The sequence below is a fragment of the Stenella coeruleoalba genome (assembly GCF_951394435.1).
Source record: "Stenella coeruleoalba genome assembly, chromosome: 12".
Taxonomy (NCBI): Eukaryota; Metazoa; Chordata; class Mammalia; order Artiodactyla; family Delphinidae; genus Stenella; species Stenella coeruleoalba.
The window spans coordinates 76601220-76621305 of NC_137158.1; the positions used below are offsets into that span (position 1 = coordinate 76601220).

The following is a 20086-nucleotide window of genomic DNA, read 5'->3' on the forward strand; positions in this document are numbered from 1 at the left end:
ATAAGTTAATTGCACTTGCATGTGTCTTATTTTGAAGGCCTTAAATTCTTAGTAAAGCTCACATTTAAGTTTGGCTTCCTTAGGATAGAATAAATATAGCATCACATTTTGCTGTTCCAAGCTTAATCATGAAAATCTTTCATGTACTTCCAAAGAAACATCCACTTAAAACTGAAATTGCTTCCAAAACTTTAAAAAAAAAGCTCTTAATAAAAATAATGACTTATTTTCTATTTTTCTGGAAAAAAAACTAAGTTAATTATAATCACAACTACTGTTCTAAATATGGAAAACACATACATATGTGATAAAATAAATGAGGTGTGTATGCCAAATATCACCACGGAAAGTCATGGGGTAGAGTAAACACTGTTACTAGGAAATGTAAATATAGGACGAAATTGCCAATTCATACGCCATAAATCTGAAGAGGAGCTAGATTTTCCCTCTGCATTTTTAATACAGAGATAATCTGCTAAGTAATAAAGAGGAAGCAGGGTTTCAGGGTGAGTGTAATCTGACTTAAGTCAGCAAACCATTTTCAAATGTGGAGGTGTTATCATGGTATAGGAAACCTGGCTGGTCCTGACTAAAGACAAGGTACACGAGTGGTAGGCTTGATGCTATTGCTACTTAGTTATGTGACCTTGGTCAAATCAGTTCACATTTCTGGGCCTCAAGTTTTCATTTGTAAACAAGAGAGATGGTCTAGTGATCTCTACGCTCCTCTGAGGAATAAAATTTCTGTTATCATATGAGAACATTAGAAGCATCTGTTGACAAACCACTGATACATCACTGACACAATTCATTCTCATCTATTCATTAATGCTAGTCCCCTACAAACAACGAGCGAAGGTTGGCTAGGTGATTTCCAATTACTCTATGTCCTTCATGTAATATAACAGCACTTCTTTAAAAAGATTCAATACTTAGTCACTTCAGAGATTCAGACAAGTCTTTCCTCCCATTTCTGAGGCTCCTCTCCAGTACAATTGCCTTAGGAAGATGGGCTCTATGCCCTCTAACCTGCTCATTCAAAAGAAAATGGCTAATTTACTGGAACCTTTCTTCATAATAATATATCGAAGATCCTACCTGTCATCAACTTGACCTTGTTCTAGAAGATGCTGTCCATCAACAATGATCGAGTGTAAAATCTGCTGACGACTGAACATCTCTGCTTGAAACAACTGTTATTTTTAAAAAAGAAAAACATAATTTAGAGTTCCTAATTTTAGTGACCAGTTCTCCAATAACTTTCCAAAAATTCTGGTTCAAGCGAGACTATGAAAAATATTTCCAGCTGAATCAGGTTGTATATGAAAACCTGCAATGTAAGAATATTTTTAAACCATCAATTAAGATAAACTTAAAGATACAGTTTAGTTTTTGTTTACTAAAACTAAGTGACTAAAGGTAGAATTATGTTTCCCTTCTTCCTTTCAAAATCACCTAATAAAGTTAGTTAACACATAATTTGTATTGTTTTTTTTTTAATATGCAGAATATGGTCCATTTTCAGACAGAGAATCACTTAAGACCTTTTAAAAAGTTGAAGAATGGAAAAAAATCCACCCTTTTTATAAACTCACTGTTTTTCAATTTAACTCAGTTAATAAAATTGTTTCACTACTAGGGCTTCCCTGGTGGCGCAGTGGTTGAGAGTCTGCCTGCCGATGCAGGGGACACGGGTTCGTGCCCCGGTCCGGGAAGATCCCACATGCCGCGGAGCGGCTGAGCCCATGAGCCATGGCCGCTGAGCCTGCACTTCCGGAGCCTGTGCTCCGCGACGGGAGAGGCCACAACAGTGAGAGGCCCACGTGCCACAAAAAAAAAAAAAAAATTGTTTCACTACTAAAAAAGCTCAAGAGAAAATCTTTCAGATTTTCACTGTTTTTTAAACAGCTTTATTGAGATAGAATTCTATAACATACAATTCACCTATTTATAATTTAATGATTTTTATTATATTTCCAGAGTTATACAACCATCACCACAATCAATTTTAGACTATTGCCATAACTCCCCCCAAAAGCTCCATACTCATTAGCAATCACTCCCCATCTCCTTTCAATCCCCCCAGCCCTAGGTAGCCACTGATCTCTGTGGATTTACCTACTCTGGATGTTTCATATAAATGAGATCAGGTCATCTACTGTCTTTTGTGACTGGCTTCTTTCCTCTTAGCATAACGTTTTCCAGGTTGACCCATGCTGCAGTATGTATGAGTACTGTGTTCCTTTTTATTGCTGGATAGTATTCCATTAAATGGATAGACCACATTTTATTGTATGCATCATCAGTTAGTGGGTATCTGGGTCACCTCCACTTTGGGGCTATTATGAATAATGCTGCAATGAACAAAATTCTGGTACAAGCTTTTGTATGGACATATATTTTCCTTTCTCTTGGGTGTATACCTAGGAGTGGAATTACTGGGTCACATGGTCATTCTATGTTGAACAATTTAAGGAGCTCCCAAATTGTTTTCCAAAGTAGCTTCACCGTTTTACATTCCCACCAACAATGTATGAGGATTCCAATTTCTCTATTCCCTCATCAACACTTGTTTTCTTTTTCATTGTAGCCATCCTAGTGTGTGTGAGGTACTATCTCATTTTAGTTTTGATTCATTGTATATTACGTCATTGTTGGTCAACTCTACAAAACTGGACTTAAAAATCCCTTACACATATTTAAATTCTCTATTTTAAAAAATTTAAGCAAAATGTCTTAAAATTAATTTCATTCTCTTTAAAGTCCAGCATTAAGCTTTTCTCTGCTTTAGCTGCATCCTATCTCTCCATTTGTGTATATTTCATAAACACGGGAGCAACTTAGTTACACCAGTAAATAGCAAAATAGAGACTAATTGCAAATTGATTAATTCGTTTTTGTTTTTTTTTGTGGTACGCGGGCCTCTCACTGTTGTGGCCTCTCCCGTTGCAGAGCACAGGCCCCGGACGCGCAGGCTCAGCGGCCATGGCTCACGCGCCTAGCCGCTCCACGGCATGTGGGATCTTCCCGGACCGGGGCACGAACCTGCGTCCCCTGCATCGGCAGGCGGACTCTCAACCACTGCGCCACCAGGGAAGCCCGATTAATTTGTTTTTGTATCTAATTCTTTCTCGATGTTTCTTGAGAAATGATTATAATGCAATTTGATCAAGAGGCACACCTGGAGATATTTGGTAGTTTGATTTCCTAGTATAAAATATGTATCTGTTTTTTAAAGAACTCACAATTTTTATTTATCAAAGACTTTTGATCAAAGCATAATCTCTTAATGAAACTAGCCTTGACAACATTAGTGTAGTCTGTAATTCAACTGGGAAATTATCTTACCACAATTCTGGCACCATACCTTGCAGGGTACTGAAGCCTGCCCCATGCTTATAACCAACTATGGAATAAAGACTGGACTGCATTTTTGTGATTAAGATATCGAAACTTCAAGCTTAAGAAAGAAGGCAAAAACATCGCATGCATTTGAGCAGATTCAGCACACATTACAGGACTTTCATTCTTCCACATGGCATTTTGCAGCATCTTACAAGGCCTAAAACAATTTTATCACCCAAAAATGTACTGGCATAACTTACCTCATGTGCTCTCTGCTGCTCCAAAAGAGGCTGATAATTGCCTGAAATCTCTACTGCTAACTTCTGTTCTGTTTGAACTAGGAATTCCATCCATGTTTCACATTTTTCCAAGAAAGTTTGATGTTGTAGCAAAAATGACTGTAACTTACTGACAGAAGAAGGAAAATGAATAATGGTGATGCTGTTGCTTTTTTCTTATACCTTCAGCATATAAAACTAGATTAAATATTCTCTGCTCCAATTCTAATTTGACCTCCACAAAGCTTTCATGTTAGGTAGTAAAATTTTGTGAAAAATAAAAAGAAAATTGAAGAAAAGAAATTTAAATGACAAAATTATGTATCTTTAATATATTCTTATATAAAATTTCATTTTTTGATTAAAACAATATTCAGTACATTAAACATGGGAAATCACTTCACATTTTGAGTTTCTCACTTTTAGTTCAAATTGTGTGAATAACATTGGAAAGATCTAGAATTTATAAATATACACAAATCATGAACTTATTATTTCTACTGATATTTCAGAGTGGCCAAAACATCTCTGGGTTACTCTACCTGAATCTTTCTGTAGTCTGGGTGGAGATCAGAGACCAGTGCCGGTTCAGATTCTGCATCCTTTTGATTTCTTTATCATTTAGGGGCAACCTGTATCCAAGCTCATTTAGCCGGTCTAAATCTGGGACCATGCTGCTGAATTTTAGCATCTGTCCCTGAAAGCAAGATGCAAAACTAGATTTAGCACCACGGTCAGAAAAGGCAGAGCTCTTTCAAAAGTGCACAGCGATCTTCTGATTTCAGGAAGAAGCTGGTCTTTGGTCTCCTCTGCATTCCTAGGCCACCCCCTCGCAATCTCCAGTGCTGCAAAGGAAGCAAAGCTGCATCTCCTCATCAGCTTCCACTGCTGCTGCTGCTGTTGCTGCTATAGCTACTCACTAGCCCTTATTGAACATTTAATAGTTTACGTGTATTATTTACTTGATTTATTTACTCATAAGTAATTCCTTTTTTTTTTTGCCGTACGCAGGCCTCTCACTGCCGTGGCCTCTCCTGTTGTGGAGCACAGGCTCCAGACACACAGGCTCAGCGGCCATGGCTCACGGGCCCAGCCGCTCCGCGGCATGTGGGATCCTCCCGGACCGGGGCACGAACCCGTGTCCCCTGCATCGGCAGGTGGACTCTCAACCACTGCGCCACCAGGGAAGCCCAGTAATTCTTGCTTGAACTGATAAAGGCTGAAAATTGTGCTGATGACTGAAAGGACTTATTTCTTACCCTTTATATTTCATTTATCCATGTTAGTCTGCTCCTTTATTATTTAATAATAATATTAGTTATAATAGTAATAGCTAACTAACATGTATTGAGCACATATGAACCAAGCATTGTTATAAGAGCTTTACAGGTAATAACTCATTTTATCCTCAAAACAATCCCATAAGGTAAGAACCACTACTATTCCCAATTTACAATGAGGAAGAAGAGGCACAGACACTAAGTAAATTGCTCAAGGCCACCCAGCTAGTAAGTGGTAGAGCCAGGTAAACACGACTTGTTGGGTTCTCCTTGGATGGAACACAATCCCACCTGAGCTCCAGAATCACCACCCATTATCTTAAGAGCTTCAGTTTTAGGTCCTTGATCCCAACCCCAAAGTTAGTGAGACTCAACTGAGAAAGCAGTGTATGCTTTCAGATCGCTTTCCTCCCTTCACACACAGGACAAAGCTGCCTGTCCTGGTTCTGTGGGCATTCGTAACTCCATCTAGGAAATCGGCTACAGGCAGGAGAAAAGGTCAGGACACCTTTGGCTGTGTGTGTCCACTTGGCGTGCTCTGCAAAAGGCTCATAACCCTGAAGAGAGAATAAATCTTGCCAACTGTCGAAGCCAAAAGCAAACTATTAGATGGCAGAATTTCCACGGGTGGACATCAGCAGTGAACAAAACTGACATGCCACAGTCCCTCTCCTGGTGCTCAGAAAGAGTAAGACACTATTCCAATAGCAGAGAGAACAGCAGTCACCTATCACATGAACATCCTTGGATGGTACGATGAAAGTCTGAAGAAAAATAACACTGGGCTATGAAACTGTGTCGCTGGGGGGCCTGACCATGGACAGAAGGGGAGGCTTTCTGAGAGTGGCCCTGAATAAAATGACCAGGAGTTGATGCCTTTTGGGGATGAGGAACGGATTTCAGAAAGCGGGGGATGGGCATCTTACACACAGACGCCGGGAAGCACTGCAGCTCCCAAGTGCCTGGAGAAGGAGACAGACGGTGGTGAAGGCGAGACCCTTAGGGAGGTGGAAGCCGGCTATTGCTGGCCTTGATACTTCACACAGATCTTTATCCTGAGAGCAGTGGGAAGCCATGGAGGGTTTTAAGCAGAGGGATAATAGTAATAAAATGTGCATGTCTATTGTGTTATTTTATTTACTGTAAAGTCATTCATGATTAAGTAAAACCTTTTAAAAGAAAAAGATCGGGCTTCCCTGGTGGCACAGTGGTTGAGAGTCCGCCTGCCGATGCAGGGGACACGGGTTCGTGCCCCAATCCGGGAAGATCCCACATGCCGCGAAGCGGCTGGGCCCGTGAGCCATGGCTGCTGAGCCTGCGCGTCTGGAGCCTGTGCTCCGCAGCGGGAGAGGCCGCGACGGTGAGAGGCCCGCGCAAAAAAAAAAAGATCATTCTGGCAGCTATAGGTTGGAGGGAGAGAGGTTGCTGCAAAGAGGTCCACAGAGCCTGAGGCTGTGGCCTTGGCCCCTGAGCAAGGTCGGACAGCGTAAAGTAGGAGTGGATGATGGTAGTGATGGACATGGGAGGTTCAAGAGCTATGAAGGAGGTGATGGATTGGGCGCAGGGAGGGACCAGAGGCAGGAGGAGGAGTGAGGTGGATCTTAGCTCTGCTCCTGGGGGTCTCCCAACACGGACCACGAGATCAGCTTGAGCTCAGTGCCATCACTCCTCTCAAGAGAAGAGGAAAGCAGAGCTGGCAAGAGTTTCCTTGGGAACAGAAAGTAGGCGTATGTCAGGAGTTCTGAGTTTTCTTTAGGACTTTGAAGATAGAAGATCTGGGACGAGGATTTGAACACACTTACCTTAAGTTCCTCCATCCTCTCCTGGATGGTCGAGAGGTCAGACGAGTGGCTAGGGTCCTGCCCTTGTAGTATTTCTTCAGCTTCTACTATCCAGGCTTCCAAAGCTTCTAAACTCTTGGTAAACGTTTCATAGTCAAGAACTCCAGCCTTTTTTTCACAAAAGAAAACTGGTATTTAGAAATCTAGTGAAAGGGCAAGTGGATATTAAAATTATTTTTCATAATCTTGTGCCAAATTCCCATTCCCAAGATGCCATTCCTAAAAAGACAAGGCTACAATAATTTAAATTTTCTTCTTTTTATTTATATAGTTTGCTAAACACTTAGCATTACTTCTACGTACCATTAATTAACCAATTAAAGTTATTTTTTACATTATCAAACAGAAATATATTCTGATTCTTGCAAAAACTTGTCAGGTAAACATGACTGTTAACATTAAAGCCACTTAATGTCTATTAATTGAACATATTTTACCATGGAAGGAAGCACTGATCTGGGGGCAAAAGTACATTGTAGAGAAAAGTGCAAGGCTCCCACGTTCCCTTGACCCCATTGGAACTTCCAAGTTTGTTTATTTTTTAACTTTCTGGTCTTGAAGGAGGCATTGCCTCGATGATGAAAAATTTTTCTTTTCCTGTGTTTATGCCCAGGTTTTATAGAATGCCCAATTTATAACACCTGGTGAATGTGAGCTCTGTACCTGTAACACAGTCTGCTGTTTGCAAAGAGCCTGTTCTAGGGCACATAAGTGTTGACTCAAACAGAGTTGATCAGATTGAATGGCTGATGCTGCCGAGGCATCTACTTGTTGCTTGAGTTGCTCTCCCAGCTCGTGGAGAACGAAAAGGGAATCCTTAACTGTCCCCAGTCCTTTGAGCAGGTCCTACAGCAGATGAAAACATGCCCGTCATGAAACAACATGTTAAGTGTACTCCTTATTATAAACAATTAGAAACACTCAATTCTTATTTGTCAAATTATTACACTAAATAACCTTCACCTGCAGGAAGAAAATCAAGAACTGAATTCCATTTTTAAAAACATGTATGCGTATGAACATTTAAAAAAATGTACTATTCTTATTGTAAAAGCTACATGGGTTCATTGTAGGACATTGGGGAAATGCAGAAAAACTTATATAAACAAGGAAAAACATGATCTACAAGTACAGCCAATAACTGAAAACATTTTGGCAGTTTTTTCCTGCCTCTTCATGTAATTGATATCAAATTGAAAACCCAGTGCTACATTTTACCTTTTTTGACTTAATACTATACACACAAGAGAGGAACTATATGCGCGGTCACATTTCAGTGGTTACAGTACACCCTCCCCTCTTGGTGGGTGCAGCGCCCTAGCTATGGCTCTGGTGAGCGGCAGGAAGGGTAGACTCTATCTCCGTTCTTTTCTGTGATATCTCTCGCCTCCATTTTTTGTGGGACTCTTTTATATGCTCCAAATTAATAAGCTGGTGGAAATTCCCTGTTTCTCGTTTCCATCTACCTCTGAGGGATGACAACTGACTGATTCTTCCACCTGTTGCTGGTGCCCCACCAGATACACAGAGACCAGAGCCTGCTACACCCGTGCAGGGGCTACAGTGAGAAGGGGAAAAACAAAGGGCAACTTTAACCCTGACAGAGAGATCAGAAAATTCACAGCAATCATCTCAAACACTAGATTCTAGAACAGGCATAACTCAACGAAGGAGGACTGAAAATTGAAAATGACAAATTTCATACAGATAAACTATGTGGAAAGAGAAATCAAAAAGCACAGAATTTACTGTAAATCTTAAGCTGTAAAGTGATTATTCATTTTTCATGTGAAGGTCTTAGAATGGGTTAAACTTTTATTTATGTGCTTTTTATTGCCTAATTCTAATAACTGATTTGGGAAAGTTTATAAGAAGGTCTTTGAAATAAATTAATTAAAATAGAGACAAGTAAGGACAAATAGTAAGAGGCATGTGATAGGTGAAACGAGAGAAGAATTGCTCTTGAAAACCTTAAGTAGGTTATTGGCAGCTGCAGTGAAAACGAGAAATATTACAAAGCTATTAAGAAGAAGTATACCCATAAATCAGGAAAGAAAGACCTCTTCCTACCATTAAGTTCTTAGAAGAAATTATTATGTTGATGCTTACGTAAGAGATAATGGACCTCACTGGACAATACCTTGGAACAATGGAATTTTAAAAGATGTAACATTACTCTTCATACGGTCATTTCTTATATTGACCATCTCTGTAAAAACAGATAGCCTAAGTCTTTCACATGGACTGTATTCCATTAGGAAAAATGGGAAAACAACTCTTTAAAAATAAAACAACGGGAGGAGAGCTCTTAAATCTGTTACATGTGCAACTGTGTTCTGAAAACCTAGCAGCCTCTCTGATACTTGAAACAATTCTTTTTGGATAGTTGTCTCACATAGAGACATAACAAAAGCTTAAACACAGCAGCACCAGCCCTGCTAAACTTGAGAAGTCTAAGCTTGACAAGTTGGTAACACGCGATAGTTCCTGAACATACGTTGCAATCTTGAATCCATGTGGCAACTTCGTCGTCCGCGATGTCCCTGTCAGTGGCTGCCTTCAAGAGCTCATTGGTTCGACCCTCCTGCTGTTGAACTGTAGCAGCACACTGTTTGGAGTAGTCCTTGTATCTCTGCCAAAGCTGAAGTAGGGCCTTGCTGGCATGCAGCTGCTCTGCAATCTCTTCCAGCAAGTGATTCCATCTGGAAACGATAGCAACACTCATGGGCTGATTCCCACCTCTCACCAAATGCTGTTATTTACTATTTTATTTTTCATGATCCTGGTTCATGTGAATATGGAAATAATGCAGATGTCTCATTTCTATCGAACGTAATAAAAAGTAACATTTCACTCTCATATTTCAAGGGTAGGTAGTAGAGATGAGGTCAATCTTGGGGTATACCGCAGTTCTAATTCCTTTCTAAGTATCTCCACTACATTTACTTACCCTTGAGTTCATTTTGTGAAAATGAAAACATTAATAGAATAGAACCTATAAAGCTCAAATTCAAAATGCCAGTGTTCTAATTGTATGGTTATTTATAATAAGATCGTGATATGAATAATGAGCAACAGTGTAAAACCGGCACGTCCCATACCTCATATTGACTTCTTTTAGTGTATCGGTAAGAGTTTCTGTCACAGGCGGGTGACTCTCTTTTAACAGTTGGTTGGTGATAGAGCCAAATTTCTGTAAGCTCTTTTCCTGTTTTTCTAGATCATCTTGAAGATTCTGCCCAAAGGAAATGTGCCACAGATGACATAACAGGATCTAAAAATTCTAATGATCAAGTTTAAGGGTAATTTATAGCTGTTTTCATAGACATGAACATACAAGTACAAAAACCATGACTTTGCCCCAATGCTTTATGAGCTTTCTTTAGATAACCATTTTTTCTTTTTTATGAATTTGTTCTTATGGGTGTGAGGAGGGTTCTTAACAATTGAGACTTCTTGGAGTGGGAGCTGGAATTCGGCTGGGAAAGCTCACACAGGGAGCCCCTGTCCACCGTCGAGGAGGAAGGTGTGGGGCTGCTGGGTGTGCAATCCATTATACTGCGGTTCTCTTTGCTGCTCAAGGTCAAAGTCCAGATCTCTGCTTTATTACTTACCCAAAGTTGCTCTACCAGAGATTCCTGATAGTGAGACTTTAAGAAGGCATAGCTTTTCTGAGTACCAGCTCTAAGTTCTATCTCTGATGTTCTTCCTTGCAAAGAATATTTATTAGGCAGGCTATAGGCTTGGTGGAGTTGTCTACCAAGAACCAGTGAAGAAAGATATTTCCCTGGAAATGTTGCTGAAGTGATAGACTCAGTTCTTAGTAAAACTCCATAGGTGAAGCAGGCTGCAAAAATCCAGTCTCCACTTACCACTGATATATGGTTGCCATCAAATCAAAATATATAAGGAATAGACCCTGAGTCCTTTCATATCTTAAGACAGAAGATGAGAAACACAGAGTAAGCTCAATTAAAAAGTACTTCTAACCTCCTCAAAGTTATAAAATGTCTTTTTAAACTTACTATTCTCAAAATAAGCTTTAATGATTCTTAGTATCTGCAACAACTAGTTTAAGGTTTACAGACATTTAACCTTGTACTTTGGATGTACAAGGTTACAAAGTACATATTTTGTATGTACTTTGACTTCCCTGGCGGTCCAGTGGTTAAGACTCGTCACTTCCAATGGAGGGGGCACAGGTTCGATCCCTGGTGGGGAACTAAGATCCCACATGCCGTGCGGCGCAGACACACACACACGCACATGCACACACTCAAAAGAAGGAAACTGTATATGCTTATTTTATCCTTCCTCCCTCCTGCCTCACCCAAAAAAAGGGCACTCCCTTCAGAAAGTACGCATATCATGTCAGCAACATATAAACTTTGATTGCCAAGCCAGGGACGTGGACCGATGTAAGGAGGGACACGCGAGGCTGTCATCCCATCCCTCAGGGCCTGACTTGCCCATCCCATAGGCTGCGTTACTTAGCCAGGGAGAAAGGGCAATGGCAGGTGAGAGCACCCAGGTGTGCAGGTGAGTGAGGGCCGTAGCTGATTGAGAGCAGTGACATAAGACAGGACAGTGTGCTGTTTAAGTCAAACAGCAGCAATGTCCTCCTGGATGAATAAATACACTGATGATGGACACACAGGAAACCAAGCAGTTAAGTGCTAGAAAAGGAGGATTACGTGTACACACCATTGACATTCTGCTGAACGCAAAGAAAACAACTTAATGGTTTAAAATTTTATGACGTTTGCTATTTTTCTTTTTGTTTTCTTTTTCATCCTGTAGAATGTGTTTAGAAAAGCAGGATAAAAAAGAGAAAGGGAAGATATAAAAGGCAGCAATAATGGATCCAGGAGATTGATTTGCGTATAAAATCATTTCATAAAATACATTCATGGGGATATTTATATAATTAAAAAAGTCATTTAGTTATATACCAGTTATTCCAGAATTTGGTATCCACAGGCAAGTTTGGTTATGTAACAAATAAAGCAGGTAAAATTAATTTTAAATGTTTAAAAAATAATTAAATGTAAACAATATACACCAATTATTCCAGGATGATGTTTGCATTTGCTCATTTATTAAAAATTTTTCTCAAATTAAGAAGGATGTTAAGGATGGGTTCAATTCATCCCTTACCTGAAGATTGTCCACCTGAACCTGCACAGCTTCTAAAGATCCAGTCAGCAGACGGAATCGGGAGAGAGAGTACCTGGCCTCCATGAGGTAACTGTTTATCTCATCAAAGGCCACTTTGTGGCGGCTCCACTGGTCAAGCACAGACTTCAGCAGGATCTTTAACTGCCCAACCTTTTGAAAGAGACAGAGGCTTCTTATAATTACATAATATTTTAAGTGATAAAATATATAAATATATATTGCATTGATGGGAAAAATATTAACATTTAAGAATTTCATTGGGATTTCAGGCATTATAAATAAACTCAAATTAAAAAAAAGACTTGAGGGCTTCCCTGGTGGTGCAGTGGTTGGGGGTCCGCCTGCCGATGCGGGGAGCACGGGTTTGTGCCCCGGTCCGGGAGGGTCCCGCGTGCCGTGGAGCGGCTGGGCCCGTGGGCCATGGCTGCTGGGCCTGCGCGTCCGGAGCCTGGGCTCCGTGGCGGGAGAGGCCGCAGCGGTGAGAGGCCCGCGTACCGCAAAAAAAAAAAACCAACAACAACTACAACAAAAAAAACGATTTGAAAAGTAAAATGTAGCAATGTTGAAATTTAAGCCTTTCATACTTTTGATCACGCAGTCTAAATTGAAATGCTTAAAAAGGTTATATATATATAAAACCTTTACCTATAGTATATATCATTTATATGTATTATAATATAAAAGTGATAAAAGGTCAGTATATTTAATACCACAGTTTAGGAAACATATTAAATGAGTGTTTTAAATGCATTAACCCACTTTATCCTCATAACAACCTTATGAGGTAGATGGGATCGTTATGCTCATCTTATATTAAGGAAACTGAGGGACAAAGAAGTTATAAAAATCACCTTGAGATCATACTGTTAGAGTGAAAGATCTAGATGTAAATCTAGGCAGACTGGTCCCAAGAAATGAAACCTATTTATCATCTGTCCATCTACTTACCTACCTATCTATTTATCTATCTAACTATTTACCTATCGATCCATCCCAGGTATGTGCAAGCCCGCACTCTCTCTCTCTCTCTCTCTCTCTCTCTCTCTCTCTCACACACACACACACACACACACACAAACACACCCTCAAATGAATATCTTAAGATAAAACATCCAAGAACATTCTTTCCTGTATTTATCTGCGACAGAAAAGGTTTTAGTTTGATCTGTATCATTTAGAAAGATATCTGCTTTGGACTCCCTGGATTTCACTCCTAATCTTTTGAATATGGAGTAAGTATGGCCATGATTAAGAAAAGAGATCATATAAATTAACTTGCACCTGAATTCTCTGCTCTTTTTCTTAGCATAACCAAAAATGCTGAAACCAATCGAGGTACTATCACATGGGCCAAAGGCCTAAGAAAATGCTGCCGCAGAAACGAGGCAACGTTCCCACGTACAGGCAGGTGCCAGGGCCTGTCCTAGGAAAGTCAGGAACAAACATGAACATAAAGCCAAGAGATCAATGAGAATTTCTAAATCGTCTATTTCTTCCTTGTAGTATTTTTGTTTGTTTTTCATGAGAAGATGTTTCTGTGAAAGAACCACTCAATTTATTTATACGGTAAATTGTTTCCAAAGAATTGTGATGATTTATAAAAGTGCATAAAATAAAATGAACTAGATTTAAAATCGGGTTAAAGATAAGGTAATTAGAAAGCTGCCCTCGGAGACCATCACGTGGACTGTGAGAGCGGTTTGCTGGACACCTTGGTCCCTGTCACTTAACCTGCTGGTGCCTCAGCCCTCACCTCTGGAAAGTGCGGGCAGGAACCACTGGCACAGGTGTGTGCAGAGCAGGGGTCGTTGTTACATGTATTCTTCTTACTGGGGGATTCAACTCTCTATTCAGCACATAATGTCAAACGTCTTCACAGAGCTTACGTTTTAGTGAGAGAAGTTAAATAAACGAGCAGACCACATCATATGTTAGAAGTTGATAAATAGCACAGATAAAAGCAAAGCGGAGAAGAGAGTCAGGGCATGTAAGGGGAGGATGCAAAGGCTGTCATTTGAAACAAGGTGGTCAGGAAAGCCCTCCCTGAGACGGCGAATTTAAACAAGGGCTTTGAGGAGAAGGAGTGGCCATGTGGATATCAGGGAGAGGGGGCTCTGGGCACAGGGAAGAGCCGGGACAAAGTCCCTGAGTGTGGAGCACACCACTGGGTTCCAGACTAGGAGGACAGCAGAAGCACAAGAAACCTGTGGGCTAGCAGCGGGAGGCGCATGGTTTTGGCCTCATTCTGTTGTTTTTTGTTTGTTTGTTTTTGTGGTACGCGGGCCTCTCACTTTTGTGGCCTCTCCTGTTGCAGAGCACAGGCTCCGGACACGCAGGCTCAGCGGCCATGGCTCACGGGCCCAGCCACTCCGCAGCATGTGGGATCTTCCCGGACCAGGGCACGAACCCATGTCCCCTGCATCGGCAGGCAGACTCTCAACCACTGCGCCACCAGGGAAGCCCTGGCCTCATTCTGAATGAGACAGGAAGATATTGCAGGGTTGTGAGCAGAGGACTGGTGTGATCTGACTTCCATTTTAACAGGACTTCTCTGGCACGGAGACTATTTAGGAGGCCATGAAAATAATCAAAGCAAGCAGTGACGGTGACTTAGACCCAGGTGCCAGCTGCACAGACGGGGGCAGAGGCTGGGTTCTAGATCTATCCTGAAAACAGGGCTGACAAGAGTGTTGATGGACTCTGTGTGGGTCTGAGGGAAAGAGAGGAGTGAAGAATGACTCCATAGGTTTCAGCCCATGCAACTGGATGGGTAGAGTTGTCATGAACTGAGGTGGCAGAAAGTGTAGGTTTGTAGGGGAAGAATGGGAGTTGGGGGCTTCCCTGGTAGCGCAGTGGTTGAGAATCTGCCTGCCAATGCAGGGGACACGGGTTCGAGCCCTGGTCTGGGAAGATCCCACATGCCGCGGAGCAACTGGGCCCGTGAGTCACAACTACTGAGCCTGCGCGTCTGGAGCCTGTGCTCCGCAACAAGAGAGGCTGCGACAGTGAGAGGCCCGCGCACCGCGATGAAGAGTGGCCTCCGCTTGTAGCAACTAGAGAAAGCTGTGCACAGAAATGAAGACCCAACACAGCAAAAATAAATAAATAAATAAATAAAATTTTAAAAAAGAAAAAGAATGGGAGTTGGTTTGGGCAGGAAGTTTGAGATGTCCAATGGTCATGAAAGCAGAGATGTCTACAGAGGACTTCCCTCTGTGTCTGTCTCTGTCTATAGTTTAGGTGAGAAATCCAGTCTGAGGATACACATCTGAGAACCATCTGTGCCTAGATGGTATCTATGGACATGGGAATGGATAAGATTATTAAAAAAGCCATGTTCATAGTCATGTTAATTATAGGAAACATCCGAAGCTAGGCTCTTTAAGAGAAGGTGAATAAAGTGGACTTAACACCACCAACAGATGCTGTGTAGATTCCGTGATTATTTACTTATTTTAGGAAAACCAAAACCCATGTCACATTTGGACATGAGACGGCAAGCACAGGCTTGGAGGCAGCTCTCCACAAGAAACGTTACCTTGTGGTCCAAATTTGCCCAGGTGTGGTTAAGATCCTGAAGCGTGCTCACGACAATGCCGGAGGCTTCTTCTTTCTTGTTCTGAATCAAAGCAAGTCCATTCTGCTCAATTTTCTCTACCTCTTTTTCTTTTGCTTTAATCAAATCTTCCAGATCCTGAAAGATGAAGAAACAGTCATTTTAAATTATTCTATTATGGAACTCTGGGGTACACTGAAATTGAGCCATTATAGTCTCACAGCCGAAAAATCTTTTATTAAGCTGAAAAGCTTATCATTCTCAGGAGAGGATCTCCAGAGTGATACTTCTTACATTTAAATTTTTAAAATTTTCTTTTCATTCCACAAGAAATTAGCATAACAAAAAAACACGCGAAATTTAAATGGCACTAGATAATTTTTTTCAAGAAGCTACAAGGAAAGAAATATATGTTGGAAGTGGTAACATGATTTATATTCTTACATTCATTTATCTTGCTGTTGGAAAAGTTACACAGTCCTAGCTCATGGGATGAAATGCAATAGAATGGTATTCCGGACTCCAGTATCTGAGATTTAGTTACATGTCTGTGACTGTCAAGGTGTGCCACTTTGTGCAAGTGAGAAACTTCCACAGGGTCTCAGTTTCTTCAGATGAAAAATCAGAGTCTCTATTAACCTGTCTTTCTCCCTAAAATACTCTGATTCTAAGGGAGTATGAAAAGTTGTACAAGTTTCTTTTCATGAATCGAATGCTCATTTTCTTTAGAATTTGCATTTATGATGGTCAGGATGAAATGTTCAAAAAAGAAAATGAGGCAACAATCTGGAGATCACACTTAACCATAATCCTCACCTATGTTTTAAAGCCACCTGAAACTTTGGAAAGCTCAGTGAGCCAGGCTGAGACTGCTATCGACATTTTATGGGTGAACAGTGGGAGATTATGTCACGCAACCTGTCTCCAGTCACAAAAGGGTCAGAAGTAGAATCAGAATCCAAGACTTCGGAGCCCACTGACTCCCAGCCCAGTGCTGGAGGCAGATGGGAATTGCGGAGAAGAGGTAAATAAATCCATGTCGGGGTGATGTGGGAAGCTGTATACTGATCCTGGTTACATGCTCATATTCAGAAGTACACCCCCAGAACTAGATATGCAGATTGTAGGCCTTGGAGGTTAGAGTGAAAATTGCAAAATATTTTAAGTTTGGATAATGTCTCAATTCTGTGAAAAAGATTTCCAGCTCCCTGTCATGATCCACATATGGATAAGTCCCTTGGGCTTGGGCAGTGCTGTGGATAGGATACTAGTGAGAGGTCCTGGTCTCGGCTGTTTTAGTTACAAATGTACCTCTTTTAATTTTTGCTTCGTGTGGTGCAATCTTTTAATCACTCCCTACCTTACGTATAAATTAGGAATAATAATACATTTGCTTATCTCAAGGGGATAACATTAGATAAATAAATCTATGAAATCCCTTTTAAGCTGTTAAAAACTAGGCAAATGTAAGAGTTTATTTTACTCAGCCATTTGGTAATCTGCCCTGCTTCACTGCAAATTTATTTATTTTTCTCTCCTTAACTATTATGAAGCTATTTTTGTCTTGATGTATTAATTAGAAGTTCATGTAATTAGTAGCCTAAAGAGATCGTTTTTGTTTTGAATAACTGTTCTTTCATTTTCACTTTATAATTTTGTCAGTATTTTGAAAGCTCTGATAATTAACCTGAGAATAAATATAGTGGTTACCAGTGTTACAGGTCCTTTATACAGTAAAGAAAACATAATGAACTTTACTATTTAAGGATTTTTCTCTCTGCTTCTCTAAAAGATTACATAACCATAAATAATCCTTCCAACATTGTCTTTAATATGATCCTAAAATTCAACCACTGGAATTGAATTTATTCTCATTTATCCACAGATGTTAACTTTTTAAGTGAGCAATATTAAACGAATGACCCACTGCTTAGAAACACATCTCCTAAGTGTCCTGTGCATTTATGTTGGAGTAAAAGCAAAACCCAGGAGGAAAACAGGAATGAAATATATATTTTGTGCAAAACAAAGGTGTTTTCCTTTCCCTCCAATAATAATTAAAAGATGATTCTGTTTCTGATCAACGAAGGGAAAAGCCAAACCTAACATTTTTTTTTGCAATAATAAATCATTCTTAACTTGGGTTAATTCATAAATATCAGTTTTTATGTTGGTTCAAATTCATAAATCACTTCTGAAAGAGTGGAAAATATCCAAGATTTTTTTAAACAAAATAAAGTTTGAATCCAGTCACCAATGTAAGCATGCTGGCTTGAATTCTACACTCTGGTCCAGAAGAACCATTTCTCAAACATGACAATAAATTTTTATCAAGGTTTGTGGTACTGCCAAATGGAACCTGCCAGTTAGGCTACTGTGATTTATATGTGATGCCCCCAAAAGAACTATGTGGTCTACTTTCATTCTGTTCTTCGTTTCCAAAAAAATGACTTTTCATTTGAAATCACAAATTGGCATTGGAGTTAAGTTCTTTCAACCATACTTGAAGCTGTTTCTCCTGACACTGCCTGGTGTGACCCTCTGGGGGGTTAAAAGTTTGGGTCTGAAAAGGAGTGAAACTTGGTCAAGTTTCTGCTACATTTTCCAGCTAGCAATCTCTCTCTCTGTGTTAAATAGAAGACATGTACATAAAAAGAAAATGGAAAATGGCAGAAAAAAGTATCCATTAAAGAGAAGAAAAAATAGTAAGAAAGAGAAAAATAAAAGGAAAGAAGGCAGAAGAAAAATAAAGGAAAAGAAAAGTTAAATTAACCTATATTTCAGTCTTTTAATAGTCAAGTTTATTATTATAACAAGGAAGCACTAACCTTGCTAATGTGAATGCTGAAATTATGTTTTAATTTTAATGAAAACATTGTAACTTAGGAAGTCATCCTTTGAAGTAAAATTTTGAAATTCTGGTTTACTTGTACATTTTAGAATTGATAGCCTACTACTTGAAACCATACTGGCTCCTGGAAGATCGGAAAGGCAATAAGACTAGCTGATGCATGTTTTTGGTCTTCCATCTTTTACACACCAATCTTCTGATGTGAAGTTTTTTTCTTTAATTGCAAGGTAGTTCCCTGTATGATAGTTTTCTTTACCATTTTCATGCACCCTCGAAATTGCAATCCATGAGCTTGTCAGCCCAGGACAAGAGCATGTGCTCTTCCTTTTTGAACCAAAAAGCTTTGACTGAGAGCTGAAATATACATCTCTTTACATATGCCCCCAAAGAAAAACTGCTGGTTGGAAGGAAGATCATTACCAAAGGCCATTCTTTTTGAAAGCTGAAACATAAAAACTATCACGGCTAATCTGTAACACACTACAAATTACTGAATTATTTAAAAAAAAATTAGAGCATTCGCTGTAACAGCTTACATTTCTTTTGTATAAACAAGAATCCCTGAGGAAATATTAAGCGGTCCTAAGTCACTGGAAAACATTTAGAGTCTGCCCGCTCCACACCAAGATCCTTATCACCAACAGGAGAACAAGCAGGCGGGGTCTTCCCAATGGGACACAGTAGGAGGTAACACTGTCCGCTGGGAAGCACTGGCTCATTGGAGTTGAACCGGAACCCAGTCAAGCCTCTAGTGCTGACTTCCATTTACCGGAAATACAGGGGAGAGGAGAGCATCTCAAGGGACTACACAGGCTAATCAATCCTGAACCTGAGTCCAGTCTACGGTTTTTGCAACAAGTTAACAGTGTCAAAAAAAAAACTTAAAGAGACTTAAAAGATCTAAGAAGAAATGGAGGATGTGGACACTCTGATATCTTTGTTTAAATAAATTAACTTAAAAAAAGATATTTTAAAGACAATTGAGGAAATAGTGTTATGAGTTGGGCATTAAATAGTATTCAGGGGTTACTGTGAATTTTTTTGTGGTGATAATGATATTATGGTAATATAAGAAAAGGGTCCATTTCTTTTAGAGAGGCATACTGTAGCATGCAGGAATAAAATGACACGATGTCTGGGGAGGCGGAGCCAAGATGGCAGTGTGGGAAGATGCCGAGTTAGCATCTCCCCATAATTAGGATGCCTGCCGGCCACTGGTGGCGGACCCTGATGCCCAAGGAGACGGGAGGAACCCCCAAGTGAACTGGTAGGACGTGGGGGACTGAGCGGGGAGGAGAAGTGGAGGCCAGACAGGATGGGCACCCCTGAGGCCAGGGAGATAAGGACAGGCAGGTGGGAGGAGCCATCCGGGAGGAGTGGGAGAGGAGTGGAGAGGTTGATTGCCCCGCCCACTCGGGCCCTGGGAGCCTGCTGAGCTCCCGGGCTGGTCCCCTGCCCTACAGGGCCTCCTCCTCCCCCCGGCCACATTGGTCCTGGGGGCACAGGAAGGAGGCTGAGGAGAGGCAGGTGGGAGGGGCCCTCCAGGAGGAGCAGGAGAGGAGTGGAGGGCGTTTGCCCTGCCCACTCAGGCCCGGGAGCCCCACTGAGCTCACAGGTGAGGTCCCCCCACCCTCTGAGACCAGCGGTGGGGGGGCACGCCTGGGCCCCTTCTGTTCCTTGAACCTAAGCCCCACCCCCTACAGCACCCAGGGCCTTTTCCGGCCCTGTGGGTCCTGAGTATTGGCCTCGCCCACCAC

At 40.9% G+C, this 20086-nt stretch overlaps 1 protein-coding gene across 19 annotated transcripts in view; it reads right to left on the reverse strand.

The window, feature by feature from the left end:
* SYNE1 (spectrin repeat containing nuclear envelope protein 1) overlaps positions 1 to 20086 on the reverse strand; it is a 465530-nt gene that overhangs the window by 85162 nt on the left and 360282 nt on the right. For all 19 annotated transcript variants that reach the window (XM_079939340.1, XM_079939347.1, XM_079939346.1 and 16 more), the window contains 9 exons: positions 15461 to 15616; positions 11902 to 12072; positions 9846 to 9979; positions 9242 to 9446; positions 7408 to 7590; positions 6706 to 6852; positions 4166 to 4320; positions 3606 to 3753; positions 1099 to 1193 (listed from right to left, as the gene is read on the reverse strand). In XM_079939340.1, coding sequence (XP_079795466.1) covers positions 1099 to 1193; positions 3606 to 3753; positions 4166 to 4320; positions 6706 to 6852; positions 7408 to 7590; positions 9242 to 9446; positions 9846 to 9979; positions 11902 to 12072; positions 15461 to 15616 — 1394 coding nt within the window. The remainder of the gene's footprint in view (positions 1 to 1098; positions 1194 to 3605; positions 3754 to 4165; positions 4321 to 6705; positions 6853 to 7407; positions 7591 to 9241; positions 9447 to 9845; positions 9980 to 11901; positions 12073 to 15460; positions 15617 to 20086) is intronic.